At 39.3% G+C, this 20,585-nt stretch overlaps 2 protein-coding genes across 6 annotated transcripts in view; one reads left to right on the top strand and one right to left on the bottom strand.

Annotated features, from left to right (window-relative positions):
* PHKA2 (phosphorylase kinase regulatory subunit alpha 2) overlaps positions 1-2,191 on the top strand; it is a 72,012-nt gene extending 69,821 nt beyond the window's left edge. For all 5 annotated transcript variants that reach the window (XM_060234034.1, XM_060234031.1, XM_060234035.1 and 2 more), the window contains 2 exons: positions 766-966; positions 1,474-2,191. In XM_060234034.1, the coding sequence (XP_060090017.1) occupies positions 766-966; positions 1,474-1,647 (375 nt within the window). In that variant the 3' untranslated portion in view covers positions 1,648-2,191. The remainder of the gene's footprint in view (positions 1-765; positions 967-1,473) is intronic.
* Positions 2,192-10,708: 8,517 nt separating this feature from the next.
* PPEF1 (protein phosphatase with EF-hand domain 1) overlaps positions 10,709-20,585 on the bottom strand; it is a 49,495-nt gene continuing 39,618 nt past the window's right edge. The window contains exons 13-16 of the mRNA XM_060234029.1: positions 19,812-19,918; positions 16,044-16,207; positions 12,149-12,233; positions 10,709-11,080 (exon numbers count right to left, since the gene is read on the bottom strand). Of these exons, the coding sequence (XP_060090012.1) occupies positions 10,887-11,080; positions 12,149-12,233; positions 16,044-16,207; positions 19,812-19,918 (550 nt within the window). The 3' untranslated portion in view covers positions 10,709-10,886. The remainder of the gene's footprint in view (positions 11,081-12,148; positions 12,234-16,043; positions 16,208-19,811; positions 19,919-20,585) is intronic.

Raw genomic sequence — 20,585 nt, 5'->3', positions numbered from 1 at the left:
CTACTGGTACAAATAGGATCCTTGGCCTGGATTGCAATGATTAGATGTGTTCTTCTCAAAGAACAATCTCCTGGCAGCAAGTAAACAGAAAGAACACACTGCAGCATTTGTTTTGTTTTTTGCTCCGCATAAATGTAACATAAGGACCTGGAGCAAATTGGAACCCCTTCCCTGACTTTTTAAGCAGCCCACTTTTTATGTTCCTTTTCCTCTTCTTTATGGGAACATGTTATGTCCCCATTGAACATTGGTCTGCAGTGGTAGTGTAGTGCTCTTCCTTCCATTTTTACCAGTGTAGCATGAGAAGTCCTGGATTAGATGATTATCTAATCCGCATCATCTAATCCTGGATTATCCACATTGGAGATAGTAACTATGCTAGTTTTGCCCCAGATAATAATCCTCCTCCAAAGGAAACGTGTTGGTGGAACATTTCCACCCACCCATCCTTATGTTCAGTGTAGGGGAGAGAATGCAATGGGTATATGAACCATTCTGGGTGCTGGAATATCTTCTGCCTGAAATTTTCAGAATGTGTCAGAATATGTAAGTCTTAGGGAACTGGTGACCACTGGAAGTTTTCCCTATGTTTGAACTTGTTCTTCTGCATCCCTGCCATTCATTTGAATGAGACTATGCAGTGTTTCATTTTAATGATATGTGCATTGTTGCAGTGTGATATATGCAAGGATCCTTTGAAGTATGCTCATGCTTGTCTATTTCCCCGCCCTCCATTTTGGCACCAACTCCACTGTATTCTTACAGATGACTGCTTGTGAGATCAAGTTTGCTGTCCATGTTGAGTCAGTGCTGAACCACGTACCCCAGCCTGAATACAGGCAACTGCTAGTAGAAGCTATCCTTGTGCTTACAGTGTTATCTGAAATAGAGGTGAACAGCATTGGGGGTATAATTCACATAGATCGGATAGTGCACATAGCAAATGAACTCTTTCTTCAGGAGCAGGTATGTGTGCTCATTCTTTTCTGTTATCTAAACTGGCCCCTTGAGAAAAATCTCTGGACTCTGTTCCTTTGAAAGTTAAGGGGTTTAAGCTAACACTGCCATTGAATTTCCTTAATCTGAAGGTTCCTGCAGTGGTTGATTAGCTGTTGTAAAGTGTCTGGGAAATGATAAAAGCAGCTGACTCTGGTTCCCCACCCTGCAATCAAATTCACTTCCATACCATAAGATCTGGCAAGTGCTGTTCTGTATCTCTGTCATGACTGGCAGGAGAGTTTCAAGTGATTGCAGCATCATGGCCCAGTGGGATGAACTGTGCAGCCATTCAGATACTTGGCAATTACACTGAATCTTCTAATAGGGCTCAGGGAACACACACTGATTTGTTGAATTAAAGATAGATTTTATGAGGCTTTGCTGTTAGATTGGTGTTAGATTGATGTACCTAATTTTTAGAAGGTTAGGTTGCACTACAGCATTTTTGGACTACCTTTTTTCTCTTCCTTCCAGAAATCCCTTGGAGCAACTGATAGTTTCCTGGAACGAGACCTAGCCACGGGGATCTGCTACTTTTTGTACGACAGTGCTCCAAGTGGTGCTTACGGGACAATGACTTATCTGACAAAAGCAGTAGCAAGCTACCTACAAGAGTTTCTACCAACTACAGGATGCCTAATGCAATAAATTGTCTAAAGTACAACCACTATTTAAAAACAAACAAACCATTTTTTATGGTTAGGGTGCTCTCCTCCAAATGACACCTGGAGATCCCCCACTATTACAATTGATCTCTAGATGACCAAGATCAGTTCCAATGGAGAAAATGGCTACTTTGGAGGGTGGACTCTATGGTATTATACCCTGCTGAGGTCCCCTTTCCCCAGGTTCCACACCACAAATCTCCAGGAATTTCCCAGACCAGAGTTGGCAACCCTATTTCTGGTTCTAGAACTTGCTTCCTTAAATACCCTACACTGTTGGCATTTTGTCTCAACGCTGTGCACTACTTGACTATTAGAGAGGACACTGGCCTGTAGATGATATTATTGTCATTATATGGACAATACCTTGGTTGAGTGTATATAACATTCTAGATCTGCTTCAGCTAGACACATGAAATTAAATACTGTGTATCAGGATAGAAATATATGTTTGGGGATTCTTCAGCGCTCAATAATAAAATGTCTCTCTAGTTAAAAAAATAAACCGTACTTATGTTTCAAGTTCACATCACTGTTTTAATTTAAGCTTAGCATTATTAGTTCCATATGATACCAAGAATTTTTGTAAAGATCAAAGTATCATTCTATTTTTTCACACCAATGCAGAGAAGGAACACTGGTAAAAGCAAATAGAATATTTATGCTGAGTATTAATTGGGAATCTTTCAATGAGAAAACTACTTCCAACTGTGAAACAAGCTGGGAAATAAATAAAAGCAGGGCTTTTTTTGAGCAAGAACACACAGGAATGCAGTTCCTGCTGGCTTGGTGTCAGAGGGTGTGGCCTAATATGCAAATGAGTTCCTTTTCGACTTTTCCTACCAAAAAAAGCCCTGAATAAGAGTAAATTTCCTCTTAAAAAGTAAAACCTAGGGGCAACACATTTCAAAATCCCTAGATGGAAGACACTCCCGTGCAGGAATTAGCATCAAAGCCACGAGAGAATATCACTGTTTTGAGAGCTTTAGCTCAAAAGCTGGATATATATCTGATGATATTGCATGTTTTTTTAATCTGCATGTACATATACTATGCACATGCTGGGAAGCAATGGACATTTGCAAGAGTGTATATACACAAGGTGAAAAACCTGCTTATAATGTGGTCTACCTGCTGATTTCTTGCTAATGCCTAGGTTGAAATGCTTTCTGTGAAAAGATTGTGCTATATGTGAATTAGTTCCAAAGTTAAGTTTCACACCTGTACATGAGCGAATATGAGGTAGATTAAAAACTTTCTGATTTTAAAAGCTGAAGCTGATTAAAGACTTTCTTATATATGTGTGTGTGAGCTAGTTCAAACATTAGTGCAAAAACACATAATTCTTGCATAACTTCAGAATGCAGATAGGGGAATTAAATGTTTGAATGGCACATGGAAAGCTAATGCATCAGGTAGAAGGAACAGTTAGTGGGACGGTAACTGTTTCTTCACCCCTTCTTGCCTAATCTGACTGGTCCCTGTAAATTGTATGTAGCTGTAGACCTCCTCTATTTCTAGCCCTGGACATAGAACATAACCACAGTAAATAAATAATTGTATGAATCTGCCATGGCAAATAAAAATGAACAAAACGGAAACAAACTTATTGTTGATGGAGGCAAACTTAAAAAGTTACAAAGTAAGAAGCTTGTCACTGATGCTCACCTCCACTGGTACAAAGGATTTTGGGACCAGAACCCTTCTTTGGCTCTAGTACATGGCTAACCTTTATAGGGCTATTAAGTTTTCAAAAACTTACTTTAAACAAGATCAGAGCAGTTGAATGTGCTAATTCACCGTGCCTAATCAGAAGTGATTTTAAGAACAGTGCCCTTGGCTAAAGTACGAACACGTTAAAATTTCAGTTCTGTAAGATTCTTTCAAGCACCGCTTGACAAAATATAGTAACTGATGGAACATTAAGCCATTGTGCTGAGCATCCCAGTGGAAAGATATATTGTTAGCAGTTCTGGGATTCAGACTAATGTCTTTTCTGTATTCCTGCCAATATTTATGCTACAATCTTTGCGTCTGCTTACAGATAAATTTCTCTATGCAGGTTATAATTCATATATAAAGTTATAATGTTAGAATTCAAAAAGAATGTGGACCAGACATATGGAAACTATAGATTGGTACTATGGTTGTATAAGAGGGAGGTACTTATGGCTGTGGATCTGTTCCCTCCTTTATTTATGCTCCCCAAGATGGTCACTTGTGACTCCTGGAAAGGAACTGTGGTGGGACCAAGAAAACTCCAGGCTTGGGAGCTGCAGTGAGAAAGATTGGCTGAAATCACTTTCAGTTTACTGTGTTGCCAGCCTCTATCTTGTTCTTTCTTCCACTGCACTTCCTCACCTGTGCTTTCCAGTGGCGCAAAACAAGGTAGAGGTGGTTTTTTCTATTTCAGCCCCCTTGCCCACTGTCTTGTTACCCATAGAGGAACTTCAATTCCCTGCAATCCCTGCCACAATGAAGCATTCTTGGGTGAATACTATTTTATAGGTATCCAGTTTTCACAAGGCAGATTTTGTATATAGCTGTAGGCTGTAAGCCCATTGAAATCTGTTAACGTAATTGAGCATAATTTTGTACTGGATTGTCCCCATTCTGTATATTGCAAATTGAGATGCTGATGCTTATAAACCTTTGTCTGAATATTTCATGAGCAAATGATGTAAACTGTATTGACCAGAACAAAAAAAAAATGTTATTTCTGATTTCTCCATCTCACAGAGATTCCTTGGTACTGTGCTTGATGCATCTGGTAAGGTGTTTTGCCATAGGGCAGGTTAGAGAGGTCTGATGTTAGGATTCCATTGATCTGTTGTAGAAAACACCACCACTACTATTTCAATTGTATCATGCAACTGCATTGACTATGTGTCTGCAGTGCCATGAGTAGAATCTGCTGTTGCCCCCGGCATGTGTCTGCAAAGGCATCATGCTATGTATTGGCTGAAATAGGTTCTGCTGTAACTCTCAATGGTGAAAGAGATTCCACTGGTAGAGTTGCATTCTTTTGAAAGGTTGTTCACCTTGTTCTAGTTGACGTGTATGTTTTTGAAGGTTACATTACATTATTCAGCTAACAAACTGACCATATTACTAATGGGTTGACTGGCAGAGATTAAAGTACACAAAGAGTTTTGAAGTCAACATCCATAATGGCATGACTTGCCCCTATGTCTTCCGAGATTTCTGGGGGTGAAATCTGTACAATTATTCTGTTCAAATTCTTTTATTTTTGCATAAATGTTGAGATTTATGATTGCACTTTCTTCTTGAATTTTAGCAAATGAAAGTGAATAGCCTTAAACCAAAAGGAGACAACCCAAAGGATAATTTTTAATGGGCCTGTATTTTGTTTTTCATACTTTATTCCTCATTGTTCTGGAATGTGCTTTATACAGATGAGATATACAATGTCATTATTCTGGAGTATTTGTCTTCTTCAGAAAATGACTGGAATATATGGTTTTCATTCCAGTCTGTCTTGTCAGGTCCACTTTCTTCAGAAATTTTATGGATGATCAAAGCATATACCACTGATCTTTCTCTTTATCATGTGCAGGATAGACAGATCCTAAAGTCGGTTGTACCACTAAACAGGTTATTAAAATGAAGCATCCTATGACACCTGTACCTACTGAGCCTAATTACATATAAGGCTATACTTTACTGTTTTCTTTTTTCACCAGCTGCTGCTATGAAGTCTGTATCTAAACCAGAAGTCTACAGACAGCTGCTGAAATCTTGCCTTTCTGGCATCCCTCTACCACTAGAATGTGGGAGACCAAGGGTAGAATATGGGACCCCACATTTAAATCCCCATTATGCCATGAAAGCTTGCTGTGTGACTTTGGGCCAGTCTTACACTCTTAGTCATGATTGTGGAGGAAAGCAGACCTTTGGAAGTTGCTTTGGGTTCCCATTGGAGAGAAAGGTGAACTGTAAATGACGTAAACAAATAAATAGAATCAATGGCTACTTTTTACTGTATCTGAAGCAGTGTGCATGCATATAAAAGCTTATACCATGAATAAAACTTGTTTGGTCTTAAAGGTGCCACTGGACTGCTGCTTCAGACCAACACCACTACCCACCTAAATCTACTTTTCCTTTGAAGTGGAAAGGATAGAGGTACTTTTGTAATACTTGATTAAGCCATAACAAAGCTTCATCAATAAATAGAGTTTCAAGTCTTTGGATTACTCCATTAAGGTAGTAAGAATAGATATCTACATCGATTTTTCTCTATGGAACTTGTAATAGAAATGAAAAAAGTTGCCCTGCCCATTACTATGGTCCATATTACACACCTGGGGGAGGGGGTCAAAGAACTGTACAGTACTTGCATGTTGTATATCCATGCTATGAGGAGTGGTGTGTATAAGGGACTGTATGTGAATGCATTTTCTATGGACTTTAGATCTGGTCTAGTGAAAGAGATACTTCTTGGTCCTAAGGCTTCTGTCTCAAAAGACTAGGTTGGGATGGTGGGTAGAAGCAATACAAAATTATGTTTTATTGCAGAGGCACCAGTGGACATAGTATGGTTATACTGACAACACTTTGTGAAGTGGTTCAGGATTTTTCATATAAAGTTTTGCAAGGAAATGTAAAAATTTCTTCCCCAAAAGAATTCTCATGTATTTTGTACAGTGCAAACTATCATCTGGGAGATGGTTACTATTCTCAAGTAATTAGCTTTAATATATTAATCTTAAACCTGTTTGGGGGCATTGGTAATAATTATTTATTACATTTATATCCTACCATTTTATTTTCATGGAAATCAGGGCAATTTCTATCAAGAGTCCCTGGGGAAATTATATCCAAGCCCAGCCCTGTTAACTATGTTATATGCCTTCCAATTATATTGTGGGATCAAGATATTCCACATTCATAATAGTGAAGATTAATCTGTTAAATTTTAAAGGATTTACAAATAGGAATGTCACCAAGACTGCTTTGGTCTATTTGTGGCAAGAGATTAGAGCTAAGATTTCCAGTGTTTAGCACTGAATGACTAACCAAAGACCTATTTACAGCCCAGTGACTTCAACAGATTTAGAAGGGTGTAATTCTGCCTGGGCTTGCATTGCCTGTACTCCCTGTTCTTTCCATTTTCCTCTTGAATAGATTAGAACAATTGCTAGTTTTCTGACCCAGGCTACATGCACAAAGCCAAGTTGCAGGTACAAACCTGCCCTGAGCCCACCTCAGAGGGATAGAAATCACATTAAATAAAATAATAAAATAAACCATGTGTAGAACACATTGTGTGCATTCACATATGGAAACATCTTCCATTCCCACATGCATCGAGAGATGTCTGTACTTTAGTGCAAAAAGAGTCTATCAGCTATCATGAGTTTCTGATTTTTAAATTTTCTATTTTATTAAGAGCAATTTGATCTCACTCACTGCAACTTCTTTTCCTCTAATGGTTAGCTGTGCATTCACACATTACAAACTGTATAAATTGTTTTCCAGAGTGGAGCTATAATGAAGAAAAATGATTTATGGAATCTGTATCACATGAGAAGGTAGGCTTTTACATTAAAGGATTCCATCCCATTAACTTATTATTGGTGCAGAATCAATTGGATGAATTCTTTAATCCCCTGACTCCATTTTTCTCAAATAAGGCATTCTAAAAAAAAAATGGAAATGGACTTCTCAGTCTGCCCAGGTCCTATAGATGTCTTTTTTGATAAGAAGGCTGAGGTATACATCTTATAAACAAAAAATATGCCTGTATTTTCCATTTTAAGACTGGCTATGGTAGAAAACATTTCATTAGATATTGTGCTACTGTAATACAAAACTCCAGGAAGTGAATTGTAATGGCAATAGCCAATAGCATGTGAATTCCTCCTAGAAGAACTCAGAAGTCATTCAGTATCAGACAGCATCCTGTTAACATCCATATCAGTTTGTTTCTTCTCAATGGCTATGATACAGAGCACCACTTTTGGTCATGCAGGATTTATCTTCACTTAAATTTAGACACCATTTTGCACATGATAGCAACTTCAGCCTACTGTTTCTAGCAAAATACTTCATAAGTGTCAACATTTCCAGAGTTGTTGTGTTTTAGTAATCTCCAGCATTGTAGAGTAAAATTGGAGTGTTTGAACTGTTAATATATTATGTTACATGAAGGTTGTGTTGCTGCCAAAATGATATCAGCAGTTCTAGTCTCTTTTGATTCCTGTTGAGTTTTGTGTTTTGGAGTTATTTGTAGACTTTGAGTGGTTTCCCTGAGGAAAAACAGTCGAACCGATTTCGCATTCACCTTACTCCACCCTCACATCGGTCTTCATGCGGCATCCTCCTGATTTCCCACTATTTGCACCAGGGCTGAAGCAAACATTGCGGTTTCCGTGCAGCAAATGGAAACTGCTAAAAACCACTTTCCGTTTGCTGCACAAAAACTGTGATGTTTGCTGCAGCCCTGACGCAAATAGTGGGAAATCGGGAGGATGCTGCGCAGAAAAGACCGACATGAGGGTGGAGTAAGATGAGTGCAAAATCGGTCTTGGTCTTCCTAGACCTCAGTAATCTAACTTTGGTATAAACTTATGTAGCATATTCCTGAGTATGGATATCTTATAACTCTATGGTAGGAAAAATTGTTCTAGCATGTCTTCATATAACTCAATACTAAGAGCAGAAAATGCATGCTATGTAAAAATGTCCTGCCTTGCACATCTATGCAACAGGTTGTCATAAGGCTGGCATACAGTGCATGTGTATGCTGAACTGAATTACGTATTATATACAGCCATATATACTGTCATATTTTTGACATTTTAACCATACAAATAAATGGTATAATTATTGCAGCAAGGAAGACGATGGTGGTTAACTTCTTGTTTATTATGAGTAATGGTGCCAATAGTATAATGCTTCAACATGCTTGTTTCTACAGATCTTGATGTGCTTGATTGAGGAAAAATCCCCAAATATCATGTGCTTAGTGCATTTCAATATTGTTGGGTACCTAGGTAAAGTTATCATTAAGGAAAATGGTCCTCAGTGGTGACATGACTAAATCCTTTGTAGATCTCCAATATACATGCAGCTTCTCCCAATGGCACTACTTTGATCAGCTCCTTAGTGGGTAACTAGATTGTCCATAAATATCTGGGACTGAAGTTTGCTTCTCTGCTCCCTCAGAATTCTATCTCAGGTTCTTACATCAGTGTATCTGTAAACAGCAATAGTTCACACATTCGCCTAAAGTCAGGGATTCCATGCATTTCTGTATCAGTTTTATTCCCATTGACTGCTGGAGGATTTGCACATGCATAATTGTGGTCTGTTAATCAACCTCAGGCCATGTTAAAAGGAATAAATTGCAATAACTGTGCACATGCATTTTTTCTGAACTATTTAATAGTACCTTTGTTTTAAGATCACTGTATAAGTAAGAGAGATATTACATATGGATAAATTGATCTATAAGCCATGTGTGGGACAATCAGTAGATCTAAATAATCCATATTCAGAGCAAGCGAGGTATTTGACTATACCTAGCCACACAAGAAGTTAAATTATTATTACCATCTGTTATGCAGCCTGTATTGTATTATAACTAGTGGATAATTTGCTACATAGCATCATGCTCTTTCAATGTGAGAATCACAATTGTTTGGTGTAACGGTGGTCTTTTGCTAGATGAACTAGCCCAGGAGATCAGGCATACACTCTTCTCCCTTGTATATGGCAAGATAACAAAGTACAATTTTATAGCAAACCACAATTTGACATAACATAAGATTCAGCGAATTCTGGACTACAGAGAATTATAAACGACAGTTTTCCCATTAGATATAGGTAAACTGCAGCTTGATGTAGATCTAGAAATAGTAAATTATTCATCATATGAAAGGAGAAGAGGGCTTTCTTTGTGTAGATGCAAACCATAGTTTTCCATTAGGCCTGAATCAAGTTAGTGTATGCTACTGTGGACCCACTGTGTATTTCTTAACTTTGTCAATGTAAAAAGCAGAGCTTAATTGAAACAAGGCCTGGAAGAACTAATTTTAAACAACAAAGGCACTGCACATGTTAAATGTCAATAAAACCAGAGTATTCCTGAACACATACAAAGTGCATTAGTTTTACCATTAGGTGGCCACAGCCAAATGAGGATAAGCAGCTGCACTTTCAAGATCAGAAGTTTTGTTTTCCCAGAAAGCACTGTGTCCCTGCATCTCTTTTTTCACGAACTAAACATGGGCTACAAGGCAGTTTCCCTGTTTCAGTATAATTGGTTGCCAATCATAAAGGTCATCATCATCTAACTTAAAGTTAGTGGTAATATCATTATGTAGCTCTCTTTGAAGAGAGAAAAGGAAAACACACTAACAGAAGAACAGCAGAAAATAATAAGAAAATGTACTAATGGAACCCATGATTGGGATCTGTTCCAGATCTGAAAAGATGAAGAAAACTGTTCTCTGTCAAATATAATAAAGCCCAAACCAATTTCATTTTAAGACATTAAATTTAAAAAAAAAAATTAAAATGCCTATGAAATTCTACTTGAATTTATTTTAAAACACTTAAAAATAAATAGTACATTTTTCTTATAAAGTATATTCTTTAATAAATTAGTAGTTATGTCATCAGGTTCTGCACTGGAATCCATAATGTAGAGGCAGAGCTTAATATAAATTCTCTCCTCATTTCTTCAACTGGGCTTAAGTTTAGGTAAGAAAATTAACATACAGTAAACAGCGTTGAGAAGAAATGGTTGTAGTGGAAACTGCTGTCAAGCCACAGCTGACGTATGTTGACCCCATAGGGTTTTCAAAGCAAGAGAGGTGGTTTAAATTGCTTTCTTATGCATAGAAACCCCCCCTCCCCATCTTCCTTGATAGTCTCCCATCCAAATACTAATCAAGGACAACCCGGCTTAGTTTCTGGAGATCTGAAAAATATGGCACTGCCATGGTCATTGGGATACCTTTCTGTTTGTTCATGCGCTATATTGGTCCTTCTGTCCGTTTTTTCTCTTCCTTAGTAATCTGCTGCAGCTATTTACAGATTATCATTTAGTACCATTACCAGACATTCTCTTTTCCAGTGGCTCATTCCACCATTTTGGTATTAAGAAGGCAGTCTTATTGTTATGAAGTTTCTTTGCAAGATGAGGCATCAGAGAAGCTCTTTGCCAGATTTTCAGAAGTGAATTCTGCTTCTTTACTCACTGTTCCTACTCTCAAATTTATGAACCACATGAAAGGCTTCTAGAAATTCATTGAAGTCAATGTTGCCATCTTTATTAAAATCAATGCTTCGGGCTAAGTTGTCAATAGATTCATCATCTACATCAATTTTCAGGTGTAGGTTGAAGAGTTTCCATGTCTGGCGAAACTCATCAATAGAGATAAGACCTGGAACAGACAGAAAAGGGTGTCCCTGGAGGAGGCATCACAGAAATACACAGGGAACCTTAGAAACTGAAGCCAGCTGTGAGGGAACTAGGAAAATGTAAATAAACAACAAGCATTTGGAATTTGGGACAAGTAAAAATCTGAGTCACCCAACTGGTGGAAAAACTGTCCACTGGCCAGGGCCAGAAAGAACACCAGAGGGCCTTAAGTGAAGAGCTCTAGATGAAAAAACAAAACAGTACCACTGGAGTGATTATGTTAGCAGCCTGTTTCATGTGACTTGCAATGTGTAGATCTCATTCCCCTGCCCATCCTTAGGCACTAACATGTCAAGTGAAGAGAGAGACAATTTCATGCAATGGCCATTAGCTTATCTGTAGAGTCCTCTATGTGCTGTTGACATTGTCAGTCAATATATGCCAGTGCATGAGGCCTCAGGGCAGGTGCAACATGGTGTTTTGCAGGGATTCCATCCCCCAGACTCTCAGCTGCTATTACTGCAACATGAAGCAAACCAAAGGATTGTTGCATAAGTGTGTTCCAAAATATTCACATCACCAGCTAAATATGAGCACAATTTAATAGCTATAGACTTTAAATCTAAAAATGATACCTCCCTTTTGGGGCGAAGGAGGGAACTTTTCACAGGGATAACAAATCTCATGGTGCTTGTTGTGACCAGCACAGTTTTTAGTGTAGGCTTTTAGCACATGGCAGTCACCTAACAGGTTGCAATATAGGGAACATTCTCCCCACCTCATTATCTAAATGGCATCTCTCTTATCCAGCTGTGAGGAAGGAATCTGTGTACTTGGCCAACCTGGAAAGAATTAACAAAATTCTCTTGCTTTTAACTATCTCATCAATACTTGGTCAGCTCAAATACACTGTAATATTAAAACCAGGCAGCCACTGCAATTCCCCAAACTTCTTTCCACCCTTCACTCCTTCCTGCACTCCTTCCAGGCAGCCACTGCAATTCCTCAAACTTCTTTAAACGCTTCACTCCTTCCTGCACTTTCCCCATGGGTTAGGTGAACTACTTTGGGGAACTGAGACTTCACATACCTGAGTGATCTTTGTCAATCATGTTAAAGATGATCTCCAGATCAGCTTTATATCTACACAGGGTTTCCACCAAAGATGGCTGAACCTGAAAAATATTATTTTAAAAACCACAGCATACCCAAGGCTAGTATGAAGAAAGCCGTTTCACCAATTATGTCATTCTGGAAAAGTGCCTTATATTTATACAACAAATAACTGAGTAGAAAACATATTTCTTTGCCTAACAAGAAAGATCTACAATCTACATTGAGTTCACTTGCAGAGCAGCCCTATAAGGCAGAGCAGAAACTCATTTTACAAATAGAGAACTGAGGCTGAGAAGGCAATGAATCCATGCTTGGACAAGAATTTGAGCTCAGGTAAAAGTTCAATAGGAAAAGATCAATATTTATTGGATAATTTTTGTAAAGCTTCTCTGCCTTGAGTGAAGGATTATTCAATTCACCTTATCACATTCTCCAAGGTACTCCCCACTAGATCCTACTCCCCAAAACTCTAAAGAAGTAAGCTGTTTTCAGGACTCCAATTGGAATATCTTTTTATATGATAGAACATAAAGCGTTGCAAAGAAAGGCTGAGCACAAATTTCCATGAGCTTTTCCCAAAAAGCTGTAAGCCATTTTAGGGAGATAAATATCCAGCTAAATAAAAAAGTAGTATTCAGTAGTCCTCAAAGACAAAATGAGATCCACTGGAGAAGGAAATGGCAACCCACTCCAGTATCCTTGCCAAGAAAACCTCATGGACAGTAACAAAAGGCTAAAAGATATAGCGCTGGAAGATGAGCCCCTCAGGTCAGAAGGTGCCCAATATGCTACTGGGGAAGAGCGGAGGGCAAGTCCAAGTAACCGCAGAAAGAGTGAAGCGGCTGGGCCAAAGCCAAAAGGACGCTCAGCTGCGGATGTGTCTGATGGTGAAAGAACAGTCTGATGCTGATGCAGAAGAGGCTGAAGTGGATCAGATCTACAACACCTTCTAGAATTAACACCAAAAAAAGATGTCCTTCTCATCATAGGGGACTGGAATGCCGAAGTGGGAAGTCAAAAGGTAACCGGAACAACTGACAAGTTTTTCCTTGGAGAACAAAATGAAGCTGGCCAAAGGCAATAGAGTTTTGTCAAGAGAATAAGCTGGTCATATTCCTTCTTCCAACAACCTAAAAGGAGATTCTACACATGGACATCATCTAATGGGCAACACAGAAATCAGATTGATGATATGCTCTGCAGTCAAAGATGAAGAAGCTCCTTACAGTCAGTAAAAACAAGACCTGGAGCTGACTGTGGCTCAGGTCATGAGCTACTCATTGCAAAATTCAGGCTTAAACTGAAGAAAACTGGAGAAGCCATTAGGCCATTCAGGTTTGACCTTAATCACATCTCTTATGAATATTCAGTGGAGGTGAAGAATAGATTTAAGGGACTAGAGTTGATAGACAGAGTGCCTGAAGAACTATGGATGGAGGTTCATGACAGAAGGCAGCAACCAGCACTCTCAAAGAAAAAGAAATGCAAGAAAGCAAAGTGGCTGTCTGATGAGGCTTTACAAATAGCTGAGGAAAAAAGGAAAGCAAAAGGCAAAGGTGAAAAGGAAAGATTCACCCAACTGAATGCAGATTTCCAGAGAACAGCAAGGAAAGATAAGGAAACCTTCCTGAAGGAACAATGCAAAGCAATAGAGGAAAATAATAGAATGGGAAGGACAAGAGATCTCTTCAAGAAAATTGGAGAAATCAAGGGAACATTTCCTGCAAAGATGGCTATGATAAAGGACAAAAATGGTAGGGACCTAGCAGAAGAGATCAGGAAGAGGTAGCAAGAATGCACAGAAGAATTATACAAGAAGGATCTCAATGTTCTTGACAACCATGACAGTGAAATTGCTGACCTTGAGCCAGACATTCTGGAGTGTGATGTCAAAAGGGCCTTATAAAGCATTACTAACAACAAAGCGAGCAGAGATGACAGTATCCCAATTGAGCTTTTCAAAGTCCTAAAAGATGATGCTGTTAAAGTTATGCACAGATTATGTCAACAAATCTGGAAAATGCAACTGTGGCCATGGGATTAGAAAATATCAGTTTATATCCCAATCCCAAAGAAGGGATATCCCAAGGAATTTCCACCTATCACACAATTGCGTTCATTTCACATGCCAGCAAGGTCATGTTAAAGATCCTACAAGCTAGGCTTCAGCAGTATGTCGATCGGGAACTACCAGAAGTTCAAGCTGGGTTTTGGAGAGGTAGAGGAACTACAGATCAAATTGCCAACATTCGCTGAATTATGGAGAAAGTACGGGAGTATCAGAAAAACGTCTATTTCTGTTTCATTGACTATGCTAAAGCCTTTGATTGTGTGGATCACAACAAACTGCGGCAAGTCCTTAAAGAGATGGGAGTACCAGACCACCTCACATGTCTCCTGAGAAACCTGTATAAGGGTCAAGAAGCAATGGTCAGAATGGGATATGGAACAACTGATTGGTTTAAAATAGGAAAAGGAGTTCGACAAGGATGTATATTGTCACCCTGTTTATTTAATTTATATGCAGAGTACATCGTGTGGAATGCTGGCCTGGATGAAGCATAAACCGGAATTAAGATTGCCGGGAAAAACATCAACAACCTCAGATATGCAGATGACACCACTCTAATGGCAGAAAGTGAGGAGGACCTAAAGAACCTCTTGTTGAGGGTGAAAGAGGAAAACACAAAAATAGGCTTGAAACTCAACATAAAAAAAATTAAGATAATGGCATCTGGCCCCATCACATCTTGGCAAATAGAAGGGGAAGATATGGAAGTAGTGACAGACCTCACATTTCTGGGATCTAAGATCACTGCAGATGGTGACTGTAGCCATGAAATTAACAGACGTTTGCTCCTTGGGAGGACAGCTATGGTGAACCTGGGCAGTATAATAAAAAGTAGAGACATCACCCTGCCAATGAAAGTCCGTATAGTCAAAGCAATGGTATTCCCAGTAGTAATGTATGGCTATGAGAGCTGGACCATAAGGAAGGGCGAGCGCAGAAGAATAGATGCTTTTGAGCTGTGGTGCTGGAGAAGAATCTTGAGAGTCTCTTGGACTGCAAGAAGATCAAATCAGTCAGTCCTAAGAGAAATCAACCCAGACTGTTCCCTGGAAAGTCAGATGCTGAAGCTGAAGTTCAAATACTTTGGCCACCAAATGAGAAGGGAGCACTCCCTGGAGAAAATCCTAATTCTGGGAAAGACAGAAGGCAAAAGAAGAAGGGACAGCAAAAGATGAGATGGCTGGACAGCATTACTAATGTAACTAACACGAATTTGAGCAGGCTTCGGAGGATGGTGGAAGACAGGAGGGCCTGGCGTAACTTTGTCCATGGGATCGCAAAGAGTCTGACTCGACTGTGCGACTGAACAACAACAACAAAGTCCTCATTTGACTACCAAAATAAATGTCTTCTAAACAGATCATCATTTTTTTCTGTTCAGCAAAGTGGTAAAGTACAGTTTTCTCAAAATAGGGAGAAATGTCCTCGATGAAGCACAATGTCACACTAATAGGTGGCAAATGTCACACTAATAGGTGACAAGTGTGAGAAAACAAGCAAAGGTTGAAATCTTTAATTAAAAGTATGCTGTGGTCACCTGGATTTCTAATTGTAATAGGTTATATGAGCTGCCCCATTTCATATTAGGTTGTTGTTTTTTTGCAAAGATTCCAACTTTACACTTGCACAGATATTTCGCCTGCTAATTTGTCATCACTGTGTATACCAAGGTGTGTGTGTAATTACCTGTATTTTTGTGTTTTTAATACATAAAACATGTTAAATATAATTCAGTAATTAGAATTAAGCAGGGAATTTGAAAGTCATCTAAGACCAACTGAACTTTAAGATATCTTACCTCTTTGATAGGTAGTTCAAATTCTAAAGCATCAAAAGATGAAAGGTATTCCACACTTCCATCTTGGGCCATATGAACCAGCCGAGAACGCAGAGTTCTCCAGGGTAGGTCAAGATGTAGTACAGACTCCACAGCTGAAGCCCACTGACTGGGAGAAATCTTCCCTGTCAAAATTTAAGAGCCTTTAATGCCTAAAAAGTTAAAGATCCTTAAAAGGATAGGGACCTAGCAGACAATTTTTACTGAGCTACTGGAACAGAAATATCATTGCAGGAAAAGCCCTGGAGTTATAGTATTCTGCCCACTGAAATAACTGATTGGCAGAATGGCTTTACCTTTTTAAAGAATTCTTCTGCAAAATATAAGACACAGTCAATAGTTATAATGTTTTATCCACAGGAAATGAAAGCATAAGCACTGCAACATGATTATCTCTGTCTTACATCTCTAGGCAAAAATGATTTGTATCCAAAGCAATGGCACATTTTGATATCAATGGGAGACTGCTGGGAAACCTTTCCTGCCATTATTTTAATGTTCTGCATCAGATCTACCTAAAATACTAGCTAGAAATTTGTCACTGCCAAAATATAACCAGGCTGAAAACATGAAATGAAATGAAAACTAAATTAACAAACCTTCCCAATCCAGCTATTCATGAAATTAGTGATGGGTAACATTTGGAGGCTCAAATTAGAAAGAATCTGGCAGATTATGAGTAACATTACAGGGCTTGTTTTTTCCTCCCTTCCTAGGAGCGTTAAAATCAGTTGTATTTCCCAAGGCGTCCTCTTGAGTCCTCTGATCCCCATTTTTCAGGTGGCCAAGGCTATGGCCTTAAAAGAGAAGAGAGGGGAGAGCATCTTATCCATTAGTCTCTTTAGCACTTGTCCTTCAGCAGTAAGGGAGCCTGGGAGATGTATCCCCTTTTCCCGGGTGCCTGTTCTATACACTCCATTATAGATTAAGGTGCTGTAGTGTACCGTGATCTTCAAACGAAGACCCTTTGTTGGAGAGGCTCCTTGCAGCTACACTCAGAGTGGCTGCCGTTGCTGAGCCAGGCAATCAGGTAATATCCATTTGAATGAAGCCCATGCAAATGAGGATTCTGAGCACTTGTTTTTCTATTGGGTTGTTTCCACTCTCCCTTCCTTTCTGTTATGGCTGCCACATCTGCCCCAGGAAAGAGAGTTCAGAATTACTGAGAGAGCTTTTTCTGATTGCTGCTATCAATGAAAGAATGGTAGCTGCTACAGAGTCAGTAGATGGAAAGAGTTCTTAATTTATAATAATCTAAACTGGAGCAGAATTCAGGTCTGCAATGTTAACATTCATATTGAGGGTAACTATTAGATCCTGATGCTGGGAAAGACAGAAGGGAAAAGAAGAAGGAGACGGCAAAAGATGAGATGGCTGGACAACATTATTGATGTAACTAACATGAATTTGAGCAGTCTTCGGAGGATGGTGGAAGACGGGAGGGCCTGGAGTGACTTGGTCCATGGGGTCGCAAAGAGTTGGATTTGATTATAACTTCCACTCTATTAAAGGTAAAGGTACAAGCACCAGTCATTTTCGACTCTGGGGTGATGTTGCTTTCACAATGTTTTTACGGCGGACTTTTTAGGGGGTGGTTTGCAATTGCTTTCCCCAGTCATCTACACTTTCACCCCAGCAAGCTGGGTACTTATTTTACCAACCTTGGAAGGATAGAAGGCTGAGTCAACCTGGAGCCAGCTACCTGAACCAGCTTCTGCTGTGATCAAACTCAGATCGTGAGCAGAGGGCTCCGACTGCAGTACTGCAGCTTTACCACTCTGCACCATGGGGCTCTTCCCTCTCTTTTAGAGGTTGATAACATTTAAGCAGTTAGGCTTTTCTGTTATTCTCTCCCTGTATATAGAGAATATAGAGAAGTTTGTCTTGGGTTTATGACAAGAGCCTATGGGCACATTAAAAGATCTATGGAGCCCTCCTAAGTCTAGCAGTCAGACAACAGGAACACTCAGTTCCCTTCATGTGAGGTATCAGTCAGGTGGCTTGTTGCTTATTAAGGGTCTTAATTAGTCCAACTGGTCTAATCTCAGGAGCAGGGTTAGGGTTGATGGAACTATAACTGGTCTCCAGGCTACAGTCATCAGTTCTTCTGAAGGAAATGGCAGCTTCAGAGTGGATTTCATGGTATCACATCCTTATTGTGCCCTTTCTCTTCCCCATGCTCCAGCCCCATACCTCTAAAAATTTCCAAGGCCAGAGCTGACAACCCTAATTGGGGTGCCCTATAGCTGCTTCTGATGCCCTCAGTCTATCTGCATGAGTATTCCCCTACTGGCCTGCATGGGTGACAACAAGAACTAGCATGAAGTTGAACAGACAGTGTGGCCTAGTGGTTAGAGTGTTAGACTAAAATGTGGACATCCTGGGTTTGAAATTCCTCTCTTCCATAGAATGCTCACTGAGAAAACTTGGGCCAGTTGTATTCTCTCAGCCTAACCTACCTCACAGGGTTGCTGTGAGAATAAAAGCAGAGTAGGACGAAATTATGTTGGGAGTGGGGGGAAAGGTAAAGAACTAGGATGGCAGTAGTTGTCTTTCCAAGGCATACTTGCAGTTGGTGCAGTACAGAATCAAAGAATCTGTAGAAGCCAAAGCCAAAGCCTGGCTCTGTGTTCATAAAAAGCATTTGTTATACAATGCCTCTCGCACAGCAGCCACCCGTTGCCTCACAGAAGTTCACAAGCGGCTCATGAAGGCAATCTCCTGCTGTTTGCCTTCCAGCAACTGTATTCAGGGACATGAGGTTTCTGAACATCTAGCCATTATAGCTAATAGGAATGGAGAGACATAGGCCCCATGAATGTATTGGCAGCCAATTCTATAAGTTAATTAGGCATTGTGTGAACAAGTGCTTTCTTTTGTCTGCCCGGAATCTGCCCATCAATTTCATTGGGTGACCTGAATTTCTAGCACTATAATAGAGAGGTAGGGGCAAAATTCCATCTGACTTCCTTTAAAACATGCCTAAAGTTATGAATTTTTATCATCATGTCCTTTTAGTCATTCCCCCCCCAGAACTATAAAGAATCAAGCATTTTGATCATTTTTTTTTGCCTTTTGTTGTACTTCTTCATACTCTATGAAATACTGGACACAGAGCTCCAAATGTGGCTACACCAAAGGTTTATATAAAAGCATTATAACAATGGCCATTTTATTTTTACTTTCTTTCATCATAACCCCTAGCATGAAATGTGCCTGTTCTCACTTGTGCTGCACACTGATCCAATATACCTGATCATATCATATCAGTATATAAATTAGGATTTTTCATCCCCACATAAATAACTTGCCACTTATTTACTCTATGCTTGTTTTTCTCCATGCTATCCTAAGCAGACTTACACATGTATAAATCTACTGAAGTCAATGGGCTTACAAGGGTGAACTCTGCACATGTGGGATGGCTCTGCCTGTTTTCTACTCACCCAGTTTGGAGAAATCCATTTGGAATTTTGTAATCTGATTGGGTTTTGCCATCCTGAATTACTCACATTGGATAATTTGTCAATGTTAACTAGAACTGGCCCCAGTACAGAACCTTTGGAACTGCACTGCTAAAATTGTCCCATTACTTAAACAGTCCATTTGCATGTGTGTTCTCTGGTCTAATTCATCAAAGGAATTTTGGTGAATTTGATGATTCACTTACCCATAGACATTACAGTGATATAGAGGAACCTTAGAGAAGCCGCTATACAGTTTTATTACCTGTATCATTTGGGTCATGCTGTCTAAAAGCTGCAATGAGTTCTGATTTGCGCATGTAGAGTTTCTCTCGTAAACTCTTTAAGGCAGATAGCTCAACTGTACTCACCCTATAAAGGAAGTGATTGAAATCGACAGTTAACAGTCAAAAATCTACTTAACATTTCATTTCATTGTGCAACTAACATTTCTCCATAAACTGCCCTGCTGTTTATGGAGAAATGCCCTCCATAAATAAGGCCTTGCCCTGCTGAACAAATAGATCCATGCTACAACAGTTAGAAATTCTAAAAAAGAATAAAACTATATATATTTTTAAAAAATTCAGAGTAGAGGGTTGAAATAATAGAATAATTTTAGCATTCTTAGATCATAAACACCATGTTGTATTCCAACTGCGCCTGATTTAAACATGATGTAATCTTACAGGCACCCAGCATCTCATTTAAGCTGCACTGCTACATGACATCAACACACCCATGCAGCATGAGAAAAAGCTGAGTAACCCAGTTTAAGTAAGACACTGGGTAAGTGAAAGGATATGTAAGATCTTCTTACTCATCAGCATAATGGCCTGTCTTGATATTGTTTCTACGCATTCCCTTTGGAGCACACATACAATGCACATACATGGGGGATATGTGAAAAGAAAACAAAACAAATCTTGTTTTCTCACAGTTACATAGAACGATGAGTTCTGACTGAAAAAGGCAAGCTATTCATTCTTATGCCTAACAAGAAAGAGAGCTATATTACTGTTGTTAACTAATCAATTTG

The sequence above is a fragment of the Heteronotia binoei genome, chromosome 3, assembly GCF_032191835.1.
Source record: "Heteronotia binoei isolate CCM8104 ecotype False Entrance Well chromosome 3, APGP_CSIRO_Hbin_v1, whole genome shotgun sequence".
Classification (NCBI taxonomy): domain Eukaryota; kingdom Metazoa; phylum Chordata; class Lepidosauria; order Squamata; family Gekkonidae; genus Heteronotia; species Heteronotia binoei.
The sequence above is the reverse complement of the archived record's forward strand: the minus strand, read 5'-3'. Positions and strand labels throughout refer to the sequence as shown.